Consider the following 20,431-nt stretch of genomic DNA (forward strand, 5'->3'; position numbering starts at 1 on the left):
TCAGTTGCAGCCTGATGGGTAGCTGCAAGAATGGGCTTTCATCACGGACTGTGCAACACCGTTTCCGAGGACAGCCCTGTATCCTTTTGACATGTGTCCATGAGGTCAGGAAAGTCCCTGCAGTGATTGCATCGCTCGTTTCATCCGCAGTGACATGGTCTGGGAATAAAGGTGTGTCAGGGCCAGGCAGCGCCCAAAATTCCCAGAAATCTTGGCTCCAGGCAGACCCCAGGGCCCTCTGCTCTTGCTGGGCTGGACAGTGTCAGGGTGACGGTTTCCTCCTAAGCTTTCTCCTTTCCAGCTCCAGGGACCTAGCCGGAATCTTGCTGTCTTGGACAGCAGAGCCTTTCCTCAGCCAGATGCCCTGAGTCCTGGGCAAAGGAAGCCACAAGGCAGAGGAACGAGCCTGCGGGCAGGTGAGGCATGTGATGAGAGAGGATGCCGTGCTCTTGGGCTGACATGAGGGAGCAATCTCCCTTGGCCCCAGAGCCTGCCTCTCTCTGGCAGGCTGTTAGTGACGCAGGTGATAGCAGGGTGTCATCTTCTTCATTCCACGATGGAATAAAAGTTCATCCTTGTTCCTCATGGCTGGTTCCTTACTGGCTGGCATTGCATTTCACACCAATCCTGTTAGTCCATGCTCTGCCGCTGTGACCATCTTCATGCCAGCAGCAAATATCGGTCACTGGCTCCTTTTTTGCATCATGGCCAGAAAGGAAAGTGTTCCAGAAGCTCAGCCCGCCAGGACACGTCTGGTACCCACATCCAGCCCTGCAGCACCCGCCCAGCACTGGCTGATGTGGCATTGGTGTAGGCAGGCCCTTGACCTTATCCCCACCCATCCTTTCCAGCACGAACCCGTGTCCACACACTGACGCGTAAGCTACTCTGCCCTGGCACCACATCAGCATGAAGTCCAGAAAGATTAGCACTACCATATCTAACTCACCTAGTAAATCATTTTCTGGGTACTCAAAACCACTTTTGTTGTAGGAGATGAGCAGCCGGTGGAGCTGGCAGTGGGCTGGAGGCGACCCGATCAATATTGCATCAGAGCTGACCCCAGAGCAGCATTCTTGTGAGGAATGCAGGGGGTTTAGCTGCTTGTCAGAAGCTGCTATGGGGACACGGACTGTACAAATTCAGTCGGTTTACAAATGATCTGTGGCCTCTGCAGCTGTCTGAACGCAGCTCTCAAGATCCTGCAGGCGCTAGGACCCGCCTGAAGCCTCTATGCTGAAGATTGCACAGAGAGGATAAATATAGCACAGCCAGCTGGCTGCAAAGCAGCACAGCCCATACGTGGGGCTGGGGGGAGCAACCTGCACCCCGATCCCACAGCACCCCGCGCACTGCAGCTCGGAGGCAACCCGGGAGCTCTGCACAGGGGCAGCAGTGCCGGGGACCTTGGCTGCCAATGCTCCAGCTCTCCAAGGTCACGACGTCACTGCTCATCAGTAACATCAGGGCCGCCTGCGACGAGCACCTGCTCACACGAGAGGGAGTCACCTTCTGCATTAATGTCACCAGGCAGCAGCCATTCCCTGGCCTCGAGCAGGTCCGGGGCATACGCATCCCTGTGTTTGATGATCCGGCTGAAGACCTGTATCGGTATTTTGATCAGTGCAGCGATGCTATCGAAGAGGCTGTGAAGAGCGGCGGGAAGTGCTTAGTTTACTGTAAGAACGGCCGTAGCCGATCAGCTGCCATCTGCATTGCTTATCTGATGAAGCACAGAAAGCTCCCGCTCAAGGATGCCTTTGAGGTACAGTACGTATACTCAGATCTCTGTTCAGACATCTTTTGGGTAAGAAGTGCAATGCTTATTATGAGAAGTGGTGATTTCTCAGAGAATTAGTTTGGTGCTCTCCCCTGTTCATTAGCAGTTACGTAGACTGTCAGCATTTGAATTAAAATCCCACTGTAAGTTTTTCCATCCCTCAACTTGGACAGAGAAGCTTTCAATGTGAAATTTCTGGGACAAAGATCATTACAAACGCAAACAGGCTTTAAGCCCTCAGCAAATATGAAAAGTTTGTTGTTTTGTGACCATTGTCTCTATTGTTTGCATAGTCTGGATAAGTGAAGGCAGAGACATAAAGCAAATGAGTGAAATAGCTGCATGTGCAGAAGCTGTTTTGCAGGATTTGCTCTTATCACTGATGTGACAGCTCAGCACAGCAAGGAAACATCATCTATCAGGCCTGCAAAATAGCTAGGGACGAGGAATAGTGTCTCAGTGTTAGCACGAGGCCCGCCCAGTACCTACAGCTCACACACTACCGTCGGTGAGCCTTCACCCGGCTGCCTGGTACATCGCAAACCTCTCTCATTTCAAGAGCTGCTTTGCTCGGTACGAGCCAGAGGCGTGCAGGTACCTGACCAAGTTTCTCACTGTCTTAACCCTGTGTCATCGCACTTTGTGGGATGCATTTGTATTTCCAGTAAACTCAAAGGCTCCGTTTCAAGTCTCACCCATGAATCCATTCTGTAATGGGGACCACGTGTCAGGAGGGCTTAGGAGGCAGAGTGAGGTCAGCTCACCCAAATATCTGTATTATTCCACAGCCAAATCAAAACCAAAGTAAAGATTCTCAAAAGTCTAAGGGGACAAAATCCATTTGCCTGATACCCACCCTTGCTTCTGCCATGCCTCTCCTTTCTCCTAGACTGTGAAGAGTGCCAGACCAGTAGCAGAACCCAACGCAGGATTTTGGTCTCAGCTGCAGAGATATGAAGAAGATTTGCAGATACCAAAGCTGACTGATCAATCTGCTGAGCAAAGGACTTAAAAGCAGCAACATGTGAAGACGTTTTAGAGTAAAGTGGCTTGCTACAGATTCTAGAATACCGATCACTTCATCCATCAGCTCTACATAAAATGTCTCACTCCCCACACTGAGTCGATGACTCGTTAAATTCATTTACTGTAGAAGGTGTGCGGGGAAGGGGCAGGTAAGCAGGAGGAAAATGGCAGAAATAGAAAATATTTGGAAACACTGTAATGAAACCACAGTGTCTTCAGCAACTTTTTTTCCCTGAATAACAATGAATATGACAACAATGTATTGAACGAATTACTACATAGGGATTTCACTCCTGGTGTTTAATTAAACTTCCCAGTGATGTCCCTAGAAGACCAAGGAAGCTCTGAATTTCTATCTGACTTAATGGATCATAACTGCTGTTCATGAGCTGACACAACCTTTGGTGGGAAACTAGCACTGGAACTGTTTAGTCACTGCCCGAGTTCTGCATTTTCCTTATGTTCAACTAGACCAAAATAACATCACAGAGTTACCTAAAAACCCAGAGGACAGAATAAACAGATGATGGTAAGGAGTTCAGCTGCCACCATGCATATCAAGTGTCTTTTCAGCTTTTGAAATTATTCTCTATAATACCAAAGGAATGATTTTTAAAACAACAGTTGATACTGGAAGGAAGAAGACGACACTGGCAGTCTAACAGTAATCCTAACTCTTTTAGCTTTACTCACTAAGCCTAACAAGATCTACTAGTGCCCATTTCATGCCTTTATGTGTCAGTTTATATCAGCTGTATCTGCATGCAAGCAACATGGCTAAATCATTTCTGCTAAGACTGCTTGCAGGTTGCCCTGTGAAATTATCTATTGGGATATCAAGCAAGATGCACCAAACTTCTAACTCAGACTCCAATTATGTTTATCACAAGACATTAAATGTAGAGAGAAACACCAAGGTATTTTGTCAGACTGTATTAATACATATGTAATTTAGAAGGGACAAGTTATGAAACCTGTGAACTTGCAGTGTGAAATTCCATTCCATGTTGCTCAAAGCATCAATACGAAGTACAGTTAGTTCCTCATCAGCTGTCTAAATGCTTACAGAAGGCAAACATACGTTCCCAGCAGTGGAGTAGTTTAAGGCAGAAATTCTAATGACGGAACAATGACGGAGAATAAAGCCTCTGGTGAATGACATTAGCTAGACAACACAGATGCAGTAGAAGTTCCCAAAGTTAAAGATTGCTCAAAGTTAAAATAGGATTATTTTAAAAGCTGAAAACATAGAAGCAAAAATAAAAAATCAGGGCTATCATCAAGGTATTTTTGTACCAGATGCTTTCTCCGCTCCCAGCTGTGTTTGATTCATTCTGTATAATTTATCTTTGGTATCTGCTTTACAACCAACAAGAAGTAAGTTGCATATCTGCAGATTTGAACATCAGAGGTTGTTAGGGAATTTTTTGTAGCTTTTTATAAAGCTTGTCTGTCATACAAAATATGAATTTCAGTGTAACATGAGACTTCAAGCCCACAGTACATGGACTATATCCTTACTAACAAAAGGTCTGTTTCAGTCAGTCTGTGGAATAAAGTTTATTTCTTGTCAAAAGCTAAAGCTGCTAAACAAAAGTAGGAAGCTAAACATAAGGGAAAACACAATACATTTCTAACTGTGAGGTGTATTAACTTGCAGTCAGCTACAGCATATCAGTTCCGCATTTTTGAGTCAGCTGAAATAGAAACAGTTGCTCTTGATTGTCACGATATACCACACTCTGTGGTTAAATTTTACCAGGCTTCTAAGCATGCAGAAAACCTTTATGCCGCAGGATTTCACATCACAGCATTTTCTGTAGAAACCTATTTACATTTGAAAACTGTTCTCGGGAAACCATTCCTATTTACATTGAAAACCGTATCTCCTCCTTGTACTGCTCCAAATCAAGGTAAAAGATTGCAACTTGCAACCAGAACCCTGGAAGTAGTTCACTTCTTTATTTGAGTTCATAACCTGCTAACATTACAAGTGTCGTAAAAAATAAGTTTAGACATACTCCTTGTTGGTTAGGACTGTCTCAGAGTTCTTGGAGTAAATGCGCTGCTGATGGCCTGCTGAGTATGCATATTTGTTGGTACTGTAAATTAAGAATAAAAAAAGATACAAATTAATAGGAATTACACACACGTCCACAGTTTCAGATATTTAGGAAGTTACTCATTTAGGTCTATAGCCAACTGGTAGCACAAACTTCACAGAGGCACAGAAATTAGAGGCTTATTGCTCTCGCCAGTCTGGTGGCTCAAGGGAAAGAGACGGGCTCTTTGACAGGCAGCACAGTCACCTCTCTCACAATCAGAAACACACTCTGGATGCCTAACTCACATGTGCCCTTCCTCAAGGCATTTGAGTCAAGTCCCTAAAGCAGAACGGAACCTAGACCTTACTGCCTGTGTGCAAGCTGCAAGTTCTAATACAGGAATCAAGATGATGAGAAAGAAAAACAGAACCATCTTCAGCCAACCCCTTCAGCTGTCATATGTCAGGCTGAACTCCTATTTCATATACCAGTTTTTACCTGATTTTCAAGATATTTCAGGGTATTTGGTACTTTGTATCAAAGTATGGTGAATGAGATCTAAAGTCCAATGTGGCTGATGAAATATTACCATAAAACTTAAATGGCTTCAGATTAGACAACAGAATATCAGAGGAACACACTCACTTATTATGTGTTTTGACATAACTGTCATAAGATTAAATACAGAAGCAGTGAGCATGCTTCTTCATTGCATGTTCTCATCCTTTCAGGCTTAGCCAGTACTGCCTCCAAGCCCTTTGGCTTCTACTAAGTAGACATGGACCTCTGCTATTTCTGACAATTTCATTCTTCTCTTTCTCTGTGTGTGGATGATTGAAGATTGAAAAACAAATCCAGGCAAAGCTAAATATTGATGCCAGAAATCTCAACTTTTCTGATTTGATTTGCAACAAGACACTTCCATAAGGAACAAGAGAAAAACCATATGCATCTAACGATCAATTGGGAGTGCTTTGGGAAGGAAATGCCATTGCATTTTCTGCAAATTAAATGGCATTTGAATATTTAAATAGTAGTAAGTATTGCAGAGAAACTTGATTATAATCCACTATATCCTCTGATATAGCTTTCTTTTGGCAATAGGTAGTTGACTCTGCCACTGCACATTTTCATCATGTAGATGTTAGAACCATGAGTAGCACCCCAAATTAACAAATACTAGTTAGAGGCGACCCCTGATGCCAAAGTATCAACCAGTACGTTACCTGGAAGGACGACTACTTGGTACAACATCCCCTGCCACCACAAGTCTGTTACACACCATAGCACCAAATTAACAGGTACAATTTCCTGTTTGTACTTTCTATGGCACCGGGGGTGAGAGAGAGAACAGTATATAGATACTAAATTGTATATAATTGACCGCTACTATTTCTACCAACAAATCTAAGATTACCTGTAATTCTGTTTTTTCTTCCCTTTGCATGAACAGGTCAGTAGGATCCCACCAAGCATATAAAGAACAGATCCAGCCCAGCCTAAGTACAGAGCATCTCCTAGTTCATACCTGAAACATGGAAGATTTTATGCAAATACCATATAACGGGATCACAGTGCCATTATTTTAAACTGAGCCATAAGATGCACAAATCATGCAAACAAATGAAGTCTTGTCTATGTAGCAATCAGCCATCTGAAAGGTACTTCAACAGATAATAGAGAGGAACACATCTGGCTTTGTGTCTGTTCAGTAAAACTCTTATATTTATACTAAGCACTCAGCCAAATTAGTGACGGTATAGAAACTACTACGCAGTAAAAAGATAAGAAGCAATAAATACTTGCATATATTTAATAAATTGTTGATAAAAAATGATAAAAATATAACTTCTGTGCAGTTCACAACACTTATTTTGCCCTTGTATCAGCTCTGTCACTGAAATCATTTTGTGAAATGGAATGATTCAGCCCTTCCCATCTGTGTCCTGAGAAAAGGCTAACTATAGAAATCAGTTTTGTATGACGCAGTGCTAGATGACCTACAAGTAGCTATTTGTACAGGGCTAGTTTTCAAATTTATGTATCCAAAAGAATATTCAGCACTCTCTGTGGTTATACATCTGGCATACATTTACGAATAGTCCCAGGCTGAAAAACAATCATTCCCCATTTTACCGTACAAAACTACACCTTTCAAGAAACCTCCTAGTCCAGACCAAGAAATTGACTGATAATGAATTTGACTCAAAGACAAGACATAATTGAACCTGAGAAAGGCTGGCAAGAGCTTTGCAAAAAGAGGAAAACAAGGTTTTGTGTTCAAACAAAGAAGATAATGCACAATACAGCTGTGCCTCTGTCGTCTGAGATACCAAATATAATAGTAAAAGAAGCATCACGGCCTGCGCAGAAGGTATACTGAAACCAGATATGTGTGTTTTCTTTCCACTTGTAAACACAAGAATGTTGAAGATTCTGACTCCAGAATTAGTTGCTAACAGTAAGGTTTCAGAGGATCCCACAGGTTCACTGCTCTCCATGTTCTCATCACACATTGAGGCCGTGAGGTCTCCACTATCCAAACACGGGAGACAATCATCATCTCAAAACCCTCCAAGTGCAAGTTTCTGGAGGAATACTATGGAACAATCAGAGAGTGTGGCCCAGTACATGCAATCATCTCTGCCCACCAGTCCCCTATAGACAGGAATGCTATAGACATCAGTCCAAAAGAAAGTTCATACGAGAGGTCTGCAGGAGAACTTGGGCTGCCTTCACATCTGTATGAGAAACTCCTCTAAGAATTCCTAGTGGTTAACTTTACTGTTTTGCTGAAGTCAAGCCAAAAAAACCCTGCAATCTGAAAAAACAGGTTTGCGGGTCTCGTGAGAGTGAAGATCAATACTGGCCTACAAATGAATTTAAACCTGTCTCACAGAGCCCAAGGAGAACAAACTTCTTCAAGAGCGTGTCTGGCATCACCAACGATCAAAGTTAATTCACTAAGAACTGCTTAATGAATCGATAGTCTGAAACATGAAGTTTAGATATTAAAAAAAAATAACAGTATTTTTTTAGCTACTGAATGCAAACACTCTGGTAACTGATTAACATGCATTGATGTTGAATCCCCAAAGCTATCCTAGATAACTATAAAACTCGCTAACTAGCCAACTAACTGGAATTCCTTATCAACAGTTGTTTCGGTCCTCTAACGTATTTATTACCCTTCATATAATTCTCTCAAGGGGATATAAAACAACAAAAAGTCTTCAGAAGTGCAATTTCTTTGCAAGTGCTTGTTTGAAAACACAAGGAAAACTGACCAACATCCAAAGTAATTGCTTGAAGTACTTTGATTCATAACAAAGCACTTCACCTCTGGCTTCCCTCAGCTGATTCTAAGGAGAAAACTTACAAAACACTTTGAATATGACCCTAGCAACTAAAGATTTATAGTTTACTGATCAAAAAATAATACACCCAGTAGAGGTATTGGCAAATTACAAATGTCCCCTTTTCCCCAAACCAGCTTTCGTGTTCCACAGGCAATAACATATTGTTTCCTTCTCCCTTTTTCCCCCTTCTCTGAAGGACAGGCCCAATCACCTCCACCCTTGTTCCTCATTGCTAAATTATTGACCTAGATAAGGTGCCATAAGCGGGCATTTTGTTTTGAAGACTGTTGCTTTTATATCAGACAAGAATAAGGCCTTTTATACCTCGAAACTTGTTTGTGCGCAATTGTATGAGCTGATAGTCTCACAAACTTTGCCTCATTTTCATTTATAAGGCAAAGAAATGTTGAGCTGTTAATACATAGTGAAAAACAGATTTTTACTTCTTAAATGCAAGCAGCACACTTCAATGACATTTCTCAGCTGTCTGTAGTTCACCTGTACGCAGTTCAAGCTCATTTCTGTACGGTTTTTCGCTTGCTTGTACTTCTGCAGCACTGAATTCTAGCCATAGCTAGAATTTTGTACCTCTTATGGTCTAAATGCTGAAGAAAATTAAGACTTTTACCTTTTCCCCTTCATATCATTGAGATGTGCACTTAACAGAGTCTCATAAGAAAATGTAAATGCAGTACAGAAACTCCTTAGACATGGGGCTGATATTCCCCACACATTCACTAAACCTTCCAGAAGAGGACTCTCCTCTATCACCACATCTATCAGCTGAAAATATTCCCTGCAGACAACTCTTTCCTCCTGCAGGACTGGATAATGGTACCCATACAGCTTTTGCAACTCCAGAGCCACTGAAGTTAGTGCAGCTGTCTGTGACGCATGATGGAGTTTGGTCTGACAGATGTATTAACTTACTTGGTTCCAGCGTACAATGGGTCAAAAAACTGAGCAGTAATCATCGCAGCATACCAAGAAACAGCCACCATGGAGCAAAGACCTACCAGAAGAAGTTTAAAAAGCACACAGGTGAATGATTTGTTTAATGGCTGTAACAGTGGTAAACCAAGAATAAGCATTCATTTCATTTAGTCTCACTGTGAAAGCCATACAAAGGATTGACAGTATTCTCATTTTCGCCTTGATATTACCTCCTAAAATAAAAAGAAATCCTCCCGTAACAGTAAACTTCATTTTTGCATCCTCATCGCTCAATCCAATGTTTGTGCACTTCAAACCAAGCAGCGAGAGCACTGTAGCTATGAATCCCAAAAGGATGGAAGCAATCATCAAGGCACGGCATGCCTGAACATGAGCTAAAAGAGAAAAAGAGAAAACAATCAGGTTCTATACAGAAATTAAATTAATCTTGTGCTGAAAAAATAAAAGTGATTAGAGGGAGTGACAAAATTCACAGGAGTAGTAATGAGTGAATTTTGTCCAGCTTTGTTATTTGGTTCAGAGAAGCATTCAAACCCTAGAGTATTTATTCCTCAAGTCAATCAGATTTCAGAGTCGACCTACAATTACACTTTATTTATAAGCTCAGAAAATTCTCTCAGACCTTTAACAGATCCTGAAAAATTTTAGAAGGCCCTTCATATATTACATCTTCAAGTCCTGTGAAAACACATAGCAGTATAGGTATGGTCATTTACAGGTGCAGTAGTGTCTCCTCCTCACAAATTCTGGTGACTGCCTTACACTGGTGGAGCTGAGCGCACAGGACACCTCAGAATTCCAGGTCCTGCCAAGGTGTGTGGGACTCTGGCACTACAGAGGAATTGGAAAACGGCTCCAGCTTTGCTGCTTCCAGTGAGAAATGGGAAAGAAAGTGCTCAAGTTAGCATTGCACTTTAAACTCTGAGATGGGATAAAGAACAGGAGACAAGCAGATCTGAGAGCTGCAGCAATCCTCTCATCCCTAAGATCTACTGCTGTGAAGAGTTCACAGCTGGTGTGGGCACATCAGGGAATTCAGTAAGCTGACAATTCTGCATCACTTAACCTCCTGCTCTTCTTATTTAGGTATCGATTGCACAAAACCCAGGACCAGATTATTAAACAGCCTGAGAAGGAAGGTCAGACAAGGTTCCTTTAAAAAGCCCCCCTGGATTTGGTAGGTTCCAGGTCAAATGGCACTTTGGCACCTTTGTTATGAGATAAACACGCCAAGTGTCACCAATCCGACAAGTCTTGGCTGCTAACTTTGTTGGACTCAATGATCTTACAGGTCTTTTCCAACCTAAATTATTCTATGATTCTACAATTCTAACCACATATCAAAAGGATCTGAACTGGACAGTGGCATTGTTGCTGCTAGCATTCAAGCTCTTGTTTCCTGATCACCTCCATGTCCTCCATGGAGGCTCTCTAGTTCTGTATCGGAATGAGCCCATAACTCTCAGACAATAAAAATTAGGTACAGAAACAGGAGGCAAAGCGATAGATTGATGCTCAGACTCAGCGGGCTGTATAGCTTTATGTGGCTTGGCTTAAGAATATTGGTCCTGCAAGCTTGAGACTTGTCAGAGACAGTAATAAGCACTCATAAGATGATAAATACAGAATTAAAGGGTGACATTGTTCAAGCAATTAATGTTTTGTTAAGCACTAACTTTAAAATTTGGGGTGAAAAAAGTACAGATAATAATAAAAGTGAAAAAAAACCCTTAAAGTACCTTTAAGAGTTCAAGGGTTTGGCCTGCAGAAGACACCGTTAGGTCAAGCACTCAGCTCCAACACTGCTTTCTAGTTTGGGATCGTACACCACGGCAGCAGGAATTAGCCATAGCAGGCATCCAACAACTTACATGTCCGCTCTTTGGGCTCTCTCAGCATTAGATGGGTCTCCCCATATCTTTTCAGGACACACAAACACATGCTGAGCTTAACTGCCACAATATGATAATCACAACAGCCTAACTGATGAGCTTACTTCACAGTCTAGAAAGCTCAATTATTTTGTTGTCCTTATCTTAAAAATGAGCTTATTGATACAAAGTCAGTTCATTTTATCAATCAATAATAATTGTAAGAAATTATTAATTATTCCAAAATCCTGTCATTGGAAGAAATATCTATGGAACCTAGGAGGAGGAGGAGAAGAAGAAGAAATATTTTAAAACACAGCTAACTAATTGCTTTGTATCAAACGTGTGATCTAGTTGTGACTAGACAGATGGTGCTAGCTATGTATCATAACCAGTGATGGTTTCAATCTTATGCAACATTACGTTTAAAAATGTAAAAAGTTGTCCTCACTTCAAACATTTGTGATTTGGGCAAATGGCCTGTTGAATTCAAAAGCTTTAAACCTGTTTAAAAGAACCAGTCTGATGTTTCCCATGAACCAACCAAAAACCAGAGGTATACCACATAGCTCAGCTGCCAACAAGGAAACTTTGATGGAAAATCTTTATGGTCCTTCTGATGAGAGGTAACAAAGACACTTTTGTTTTTCCTTTCCCTCCCGCCTCTCCCCAGTCCTTGGTATCTTCTGCTGTTGCAGTTTCAGCTAAGTCCTAACAGCAAATTGAAACACACCTAAATCAACTGTGACAACTCTTAGTCACCTTGCCTTATATCCACAAGAGCTACAGATGTAGCTGCAGGTCCCACTGCTTGCTCAGCCCTCTTTGCTACCAACCCCATTTTCTTCCTCTTTCCTGGTTTCCCCAAATGTCCTCTCAACTTTTTCTATAATTCAGTGTCTTCTCATTTGGTTTCTCTTCAGTCTGCCTTTCTAAACATAGCTTTCCTCTACAATTCTGCAAGCTGCTTTTCTGTTCCCTTTTCCCCTGCCTATACCCATCAAATACACCTCCATCTTCTCAACAGCGATTGCCTCTTCAACAGATGAAATTTAATCTTCATAAATTCACTTGCAGAGCCTGACCTATTCATTCCTTTCTCTCTGGCCTCATTTTTTCCCTTCCTGCTGACTCCAGGTTGTTATCTGCAGCTCCCTGGCAGCCTTCCTGCTGCTTGCCTTCCTTTCTCTTTTGCTTTAGCTCTTTTCTGCCTCTCCTCACCATTCTCTAAACCCCACCTTTTTTCTCAGCAGCTCCAAAACGCTGACCGATGTGGCCCTATTGCGCACAGCTTGCACACACAGGAGTTCTGTGGCACTCTCAGAGGCAACACCCCGCGTAAATACATCGATGCCAAGATGCTGCCCAGAGCCAGCAAGCCGGGAGCCAGCCCTGGCCAGGGGAACACATGCACCACACGCACACTCACAGAAGCTCTCCGCAGAGGATAATGTCTGATGGGCATCGTCCTGCTATTGCAGAGCCTACGAAGTTTAAATAGGGTTATGTTCCTCTTAATACACATGTGCATTTTAAAGCCAACTGTTAGATAACACTAAAAGATGAAAAGAACAGATTAGTCCTAAATACTGGACACAGACAGTTTCAGAGAATTGCTGCCACTAGTGTCACAGCAGGTCAACAACATCTGCTTATTTCAGACTGAGAGAGAAAGGGGGTTAATACCTCATTCCCACTAATCCTATATTACACATTCTTCAGATTAGAAGAATCCTCCTACCTATTTAGTTTGGTCACCCCCCAGAGCAGATTCAGCTAAGTAGGAAGGCACTTTTGTTCTGGGAAAACCATCTATATTCTGAATTATTCAAGATTAATAAAAACTAGCTTTACTGTCTATAATCATGCTTATATACCCACAAAATCCACAATTCTACTAAAGGCTGATACAGGAGTTAGCAGATCTATATGTTCTGATATTTAGAACCACATCAAAAAAGACAACAGTTAACAAATTCTGACAAGTATATTCATTTATAAGATGTACTACCTGTATAAATCATACTATAATATATTATAATATGTATAACATACACTTATTGCATTTCCTGCATTATCTATGATTTTCAGTCTCAATACACAAAACCCACTACCACTTCTTAGCTATAAACAGTATCTCTTACCTATTATATAAAAAAAGATCCAGCTACAGTACATAGTTATCAAGTATTGCCAAAAGCCTTTACAGTAATTCTAAATAAACATGAAACCATCATAAGATGTGTTTAAAAAACATCTCCCACTAATTCCTCCCACAAGATGCTAAGAAAGAGATTACACCATATTTAATATGCCTATTAAAATAAATGTGTGATCAAGCAACTTCATTTGCCTTATTTTATAGCCTTTCCTAACATGCTTGACACGTTCTGCTGCTTAAGAGGTTTTTATTACTTCAACCCACAAAGTCCTGCTTGGCCAGTATTTTTTTCAGTATTAGCAGATCACCGAAACAAAAGCGTTTCTTTTTTTTTTTTTTCCCCAACAATTTTTAAAGCAATATAAACAAGACTGCACAAAGTCACATACCAGGCAGTGCAAGCATAGAGTCAAAATCTCTGCAGTTGGATACTCCAGTGCTGTCTTCTGCACAGCTCTTCCACAGGTTTTCAAACAATGTAGATGTCGTGATCACACTACCATGTACAGTGGAGACCTTCCAGTAATTATTCGGCAAAGTAGCTCCAATAATTGCCCACCCACCCAAGCACAAAAGAAACCCAACAATTTCCAACGCAGCAGTCATGCTTGTGAGTAGTAACAGTTAAATATTCCTATAATTAGATTACAATCAAGTGAAGCCTTTCAGAAGCCTCCTTGCTGTTTTATCTCTGGGTTTCACTCCAAAATGAGGTTACCTTTGCTCTTTGCTCAACCCCAGAGATAAGGCTTACAGTGCATGACAATTAGAAGTGGGAGCAGTTCAAGATAAAGACATTAACATTTTTTAAAAAATTACAATATTAATTCTTTCCCTAGCGAGAAGTGACAAAATTAGCTTATTCTTCCTCTCAACCTAGAAACTTCAGTCAGTATTCCTACAAAATATCTTGTAAGAGTGATAATATTGGCAAATATTTTATTTCTATCTCTCCTCTGAAGTCAACTAGGGTTTACACAAGATTAAAATTGTTTGCAATTTTATTATTGATCTCAAATAAAAAAAGCTTTAGTGTGTTATTTTCTGGATGACTGAAGCATAAAAAAGCTTGAGAACAGGAATTTTATTGTTAGAAAATGTTAGCACGTTTTCTGGAGTTACGGTCATAAGTAATCCATAACAACCATACTGCCAGCTTCTTTCAGGAAGGTTAAGTCTGTGGATGAGTGGTTTCCATTAATATTTTACAGTCTATTGATCTGTAGTTAAACACATGCAGTCTTAAAAATAGTCTCACTTACGCTAGAATACAACTGTGATAATGTGTGTTTCATGGAAGTTAAATATAAGGGAATGAATAAGCCAGCATGACAGACCTATCTCAAAAGGAATAAAATGATGAAGCAAAACAGCTACATTAAAAATAATACATATCAGCTGTTTGTATCTGCTTGTTAGAATACCTTAATATTAAAAGGCAGAAAAGTATTCCAGGCAGAAACAGTAGCGTGTTAAACTTGGTTTACTTGCTTCTGCTCAACTCAACAAAATCAGAGTCTCAATGCACATCACCCACTAACGTTAATACCTTAAACTGTTTGTGTATCCAAACGGGGTTAACCATCTCTTGCAGTGATAACTTGCTCTTATCTCTGGGAAATGGAGTCAGAGTTTCTTCATAAAATAATTCTGCTATGACGCAATGTGGTAACAGATTCACGGCATCTACATAAAATCTTCCAGAAGGATTAGCCGTTAAGAGTCACAACTTGCCTAGAACAGATATCCATGTTTTTGTTCAAAACTCAGTGGTCACTTTGAGCTGATGCTGTAGGTCACTAGGTTCAGCTGCAAAAAGGGTACTACAGTGTCACCAAGACATTTTTGTTCCCTCTGCAGCCAAGACAATCTTTGCCTTTGACTTAAATAAGAACTGATTTGGCAGCACAGCCAATATGTTCTTGTGCAGCCTCTGTATTTGCAGTCTTTTAAGAAACTGGATGGTGCAGGGCAAGAACTGACCTTCTCGCTTGGCTTTTACAGAATTCTCTCCTTCTGCTAAGTTACTGCAATTTGAAAAATGATGGCATAGTAAAATGGACACACCATACCAGTATACCAGAGTACCTGCACCCTATTAAAAGCCCTTCAAAGAATTTCAAATTAATCAATGCATGCATAGGTGTTACCCTGGTGACCTCAAGTGACCAATTCTGCTGACAGCACTTTCAGAGTTGAGTTTTAGCTGGAAACTTGAATCAAGTGTCCCCAGATTTCATACTGCTGCCCAGGATAAAAACAAATCAGTAAAAAAATTCTCTTTTCCTAATGGCAATTAAGTTGGCTATCTCAACAGGCTCTCTGAAAGCATACATATGAACAGAAAAGATTAAACTGCAGACCCTGGAATGAACAAGCTTGGTAAGTGATGGACATAAAGCAAAACGCTGCTCTGCAGGAGCTCTGCATCATCTGCGTAAAGAGTTGGTGTCAATAGCTTCACATCATCACCATCCACAACTCGGGAGTATTCCTTCAGACTTGCACTAACCTGGTCAGGCACAACTGAATGCCCATTAATATCTGAAAGTCAGGAGCTGCATTCCTGGAGCGTTTTTTCCCTGCTTAGCTTCATCCACAAGGAAACCAAGTTGTGCAGTCCAGAACCATTCCACAATGCAAACCAAGTGTAGTTAATTGGAATAACTGGGAAATTCACTACAGAAGTGTAATCCTGATGTAAATAAAATGCTAACATTGACATGCCAAGATAGAGAATCATGGAATCACAGAATGGTTTGGGTTGGAAGGGATCTCAAAGCCCATCCAGTTCCAACCCCCTGCCATGGGACTCCTCCCACTGGATCCATTTGCTCAAAGCCGCATCCAGCCTGGCCTTGAACACCTCCAGGGATGGGGCAATCATGATTTCCCTGGGCAACCTGGGCCAGGGCCTCACCACCCTCACAGGAAAACATTTCTTCCTAATTTCTCATCTAAATCTCCCCTCTTTCATCTTAAAACCATTCCTTCTCATCCTATCCCTGCACTCCCTGATCAAGAGCCCCTCAGCAGCTTTCCTACAGGCATGTATGACCATATATGACCATAACAATACATGATCATAGACACATTGCTTCTAACCCCTCTGATAGTCTCAAAACACAGAGTATATTTGCATGCAATATGGTTGAGAGCTGGTTTACAGCAGAAATAGCGTATTTTAAAATCAGATCCATCAATACAATTGGGAAAATAATACTGAAAATATTAATACCTTCAATGTTTGATCAACATGAGCAGTACCTTACTGACCACTCTGAAGTTTTGTTTCCAGACCGAGGAAAGCTGACTGAGCACTGTAAGAAGAGAACCAACAACTCCTCTGCAGGCAGCCACACGATGTACCCATCAGTTGGCATGAGGATCCCTGCATTGATTTTAGGTGGGGACACAGTTCTTTGAACAGCTGAAGATGATCCACCGAGTCCTGCCAAACAGGTGTCCTCTCTTCCAATTCCTGGGGGCCACAGGAAGTGAGGGTGGACAAACCCTGGGGAGGCAACTGCTTCAGTTAGCCAGGAACTTCCTCTGTTCCTGCAGAGTATTTCTTTCCATGCTGGCTGTAATGAAATGGCTTTTAAACAAAACAAAAACAAACAAAAAAAAACAAAAAAAAAAAAAAAAAAGAGGCTAACCCACAGGACTCTCTTTGTCTCCATAACAGGGCTGAAAGGTTGGTTCTACCTGTTACACAAGACAAAGCAGAGCTGTCACACCATTGTAAGTACCCATGCCATTTGCTGCCACATACGAGAACTGAAAGATTGTTGGTCCCCCATTTCATCACTTCACTTCCCAGAAATTATATCAAAGTTTTCCAGATGAAACTTAGGCATACTGGTATCTAACTAGAGGAAAATCTTAGAGAGGGAGGCATTCTGATACTGGGTACCAAGAGCAGGAAAGTCGACATTGCCTCTGATGCAACGAATAGAGTTTTTAAAATCCTTGGAAGGATGTGATTAGCTTCCTTTTGAGGCTACAAATTCTGGCCCCATTACATGCTGATGCTGTATTCTTAAACTGGTGCCATCACTATGAACACAGATAAGTCTACCAAAACCATGACCCTGACAAAGAGTCACGAATATGCTGAATCTTGAAAGTTAACTCCTGCAAGTTAAACTCCCACATTTTGGAGATCTGCCTTACAGCTGGGGCAGCTCTAACTTCAGTGGAGTCCATGTCTGTGTCAGAAAAGCAAGTATGCGTAGTCTGTGAAACATGGTATTTGTAAGTTTGAGCCTTGCACATCAGGGATAAATCAGCTGGAAAGAGTCCAAACAAACAGCAATGACAGTAATCAGGGATCTATAAAGCAGGAAAGGCTTGAAGAAATGATTCCCATTATTGTACTCATAAAGTAACTGCACAATACTGGAAGCTATAAAAGAATAAACATGAAGTTCTGTTAAAGACAGAAAGTTTAACAAAATACTTGCTTTCAAAGACTATACTGTTAAGAGTTTCTACACTTGGTTTTCTGAGGAAAGAACTTGCTGGTCCTTCTAGTCCTTCACCATAAAAAAACGTGTTTACAGAAAGATAGTTAAAAAACCCAGAATAATCCAAACAAATAATGTTTCAGTCCCTACAAGACAATTCTTCTCTTTCTATTTGCAGACAAACTACCCTGCTAGCATGGTCTGCCTCAGAAAACACAAGAGCAACAGTTGCACAGGCATATTGTAAGCTAAGAAATTCCAGGACCAAACACAAAGGACTTAGCACAAACTGTCCAATAAGTTCTGGAATACCCACAAAGCTCTGTCTCACACCAAAGCACAAACAAGCACCAGCGGTTCATTGACCTATGATCTGCTTGTAGTTCAGAATTTGGCCAAGTAAAGGATATTATTTCATAGAATCATAGAATCATTAAGGTTGGAAAAGACCTCGAAGTTCATCAAGTCCAACCAACGGCCCAACACCAGTGTGCCCAATAAACCGTGCCCCGAACTTGAGGCCATTTCCCCTCATCTTATTACTTGTTTCTTGGGAGAAGAGACCAGCACCATGTTTTTTCTGAAACAATGAAAAAAGTCCTTAGATTCATTGTATCTCACTCAGGCCTCTCTGCCAACACAACAGAGGTGGCAACAAAGCCATACAGTTAACTGAGATCAGTTGCATGGTGAAGCACACGGGTTTCCCTGAGGCTCTCTAATCTGTCTGACAGTATTACAGGACCAATTCTATCCATTCCAGACCCTCTGTGACACCCACAGCATATGCTGTCCAACTATGCTACAAGCTGTCCAAAAGAAGGAATAAAACTACATCCCAGGATTTTACATACACATGATGTGCACTTACTGTCGGAACTCAACATGTATGGAAATTCCTTGCAGTGTACTGATCCAGAAGCAGTCACTGCACAGTCCATCCAAAGGCCTTCAGAGACCCAGTCTGAATTAACCAGCACTGTTGAGGTGTCTGAAATTTTTCCATCTGTTGGATGTGGCAGTAACAAGTAACATGGTGAATCCAGCTAAAGGTAGCAGCAAGCTACAAATACGTTGAGAAGGTGCTGCCATTCCTCTGACAGACGTTGTTTTCAAAGAAGCCTCCCAAATTTTCTGATATTAGAAAGCCTGTTGAAACAATTTATACACATATAGTATAGGCAATTAACTTTACACAAGCCTGATCTTTACAAAAACATCAAAATAATTTATCGCATGCAGAACTGGAATCCAAATCTCATTTAAATAAGTGGAATACTTACAGGTCTTTGCCATCTGAGTATTTTCTTAGGTAGACTTATTACTGTGCACTAAAAATATCAACAAAGCCAAAACAGAGAACCCAGCTGTTCTCTAATTTGAATTTGCAATGTTTTATCCATTCTTCACTTGTTTGCTGACTCAAAAATCTTCTAAAATTAAATGTATCAAATTGTTTGATAAATTATTCATCTCCCAATTACAATGCCTACCAATGCCAACGTAAAACAAAATACTCACAGTCACACTATGTTTCTAACCCGTTTCGTCTACCTTCCTGTGAGACACTAGCGTCAGCACTTCGTGTGGACCGGTTTTATCAAACAAGTCAAAGTTTTGTACTCTTTAGGACCTTTCCCCCCATTCTAAAAATCAAGGACCCAAGGGCCAAAGCTCTGCCTGATTGTTGCACAGAGGCTCAGGCATGGCTTTTTGCCACAGCAAAGTTTCAGTGAAATGGACAGCTCAAATACATAATTACAACAAAATCATGTAAATTGGTGCCAAAGTTGCTCAGATTAACCTGGTAGCCACTGGCATATAGTGTTCCACTGAGCTGCCCATGCACCATCAGACTCCAAAGCAAGACAGAAAAATATTAGTACCATTTTCACAACGTTGCACTTGAAACTTTTGTTACACTTGTCCCCAAAACACTGTTTTCATGAAAGGAGGCCTGCGTCCATACAAGACAGGTAAAGAATTGAAGACAGGATTTGTTTCAGAGTGCAGCTCATGCTGTTGAAGAATATGCAAGTTTTTGGCATCAAAAAAAAAAAAAGAGAAGAATCCAAGCCTGCTCCCATAACAATTCATTCTAAATGACTACAACACTCAGAATTTGTTTGCATAAGAAAAGAAGGATTAAATTTATTCTGCTCTTAAAAATATGTGTATTCCACTATAGAAGTTTTATCTTACACTGAGTAGGGCAGATTTGTCTCTCAAGGGATTGCGTAACCTCTTCAAAACACACATAACTGTCAACAGAATATCTGAAATAAAGGATAAATTTAAATTAAGCAACAAATTCAAGCAGACTTCACACCACGTGGGCAGGACAATAATCCAAATGAATATTTCCACCGATTGCACAGGTATGACCTGTGCAATCACAGTTCATTCCTGGCAGCAAGGAAAAGAAGTTAAAACTATATGCTCTGCACCATCACTCTGCATATGGTATGACATACGTCAAAGTTGTAAACACAAACTTCTCATTAAAATGCAATAACTTAAAATGTCATAGATTTCAGAGTGAGGGAGCTTGGAAACAGATTTCACAAATACAGAATAAGAACCTTCTCCACCCTGATCCAAGTTCAACCATGTTATAGCAGGACTACAAACACCACAGTAAGAGTCCTCCTACCCTTAAAATGACTGTCCTGTGTTACTGCACCTCTTAGAGATGATACAACCATCCATGAGCTCTTCGCTGTGGGCAAGTACTCCTCAACAGGAAGATCACAGAATCACAGAATC

The 20,431-nt window shown here is 41.1% G+C and overlaps 2 protein-coding genes across 2 annotated transcripts; one reads left to right on the top strand and one right to left on the bottom strand.

Moving 5' to 3' along the window:
- Nucleotides 1-792: 792 nt before the first annotated feature.
- DUSP28 (dual specificity phosphatase 28) lies at nt 793-3,613 on the top strand. Its single transcript, XM_009571692.2, has 2 exons — nt 793-1,765; nt 2,670-3,613. Exons 1-2 carry the CDS (start codon nt 1,418-1,420, stop codon nt 2,790-2,792), a joined length of 471 nt encoding a protein of 156 aa, XP_009569987.1. The 5' UTR covers nt 793-1,417; the 3' UTR covers nt 2,793-3,613.
- A 197-nt stretch (nt 3,614-3,810) lies between these two features.
- Nucleotides 3,811-18,821, bottom strand: LOC104068767 (claudin-15). Its single transcript, XM_009571691.2, is given in 6 exon segments — nt 3,811-4,908; nt 6,269-6,379; nt 9,141-9,222; nt 9,374-9,538; nt 18,537-18,666; nt 18,668-18,821. Coding segments are annotated over 6 exon segments (669 nt in total). The 5' UTR covers nt 18,758-18,821; the 3' UTR covers nt 3,811-4,817.
- Between the last annotated feature and the right edge of the window lie 1,610 nt (nt 18,822-20,431).

The sequence above is a fragment of the Cuculus canorus genome, chromosome 9, assembly GCF_017976375.1.
Source record: "Cuculus canorus isolate bCucCan1 chromosome 9, bCucCan1.pri, whole genome shotgun sequence".
NCBI lineage: Eukaryota > Metazoa > Chordata > Aves > Cuculiformes > Cuculidae > Cuculus > Cuculus canorus.

Coding starts and splice junctions, on each gene's coding strand:
- DUSP28 (XM_009571692.2), top strand. CDS start 1,418: ATGCTCCAGCTCTCCAAGGTCACGACGTCACTGCTCATCAGTAACATC. Junction 1,766..2,669: donor CGCTCAAGGATGCCTTTGAG/GTACAGTACGTA, acceptor CCTTTCTCCTAG/ACTGTGAAGAGTGCCAGACC.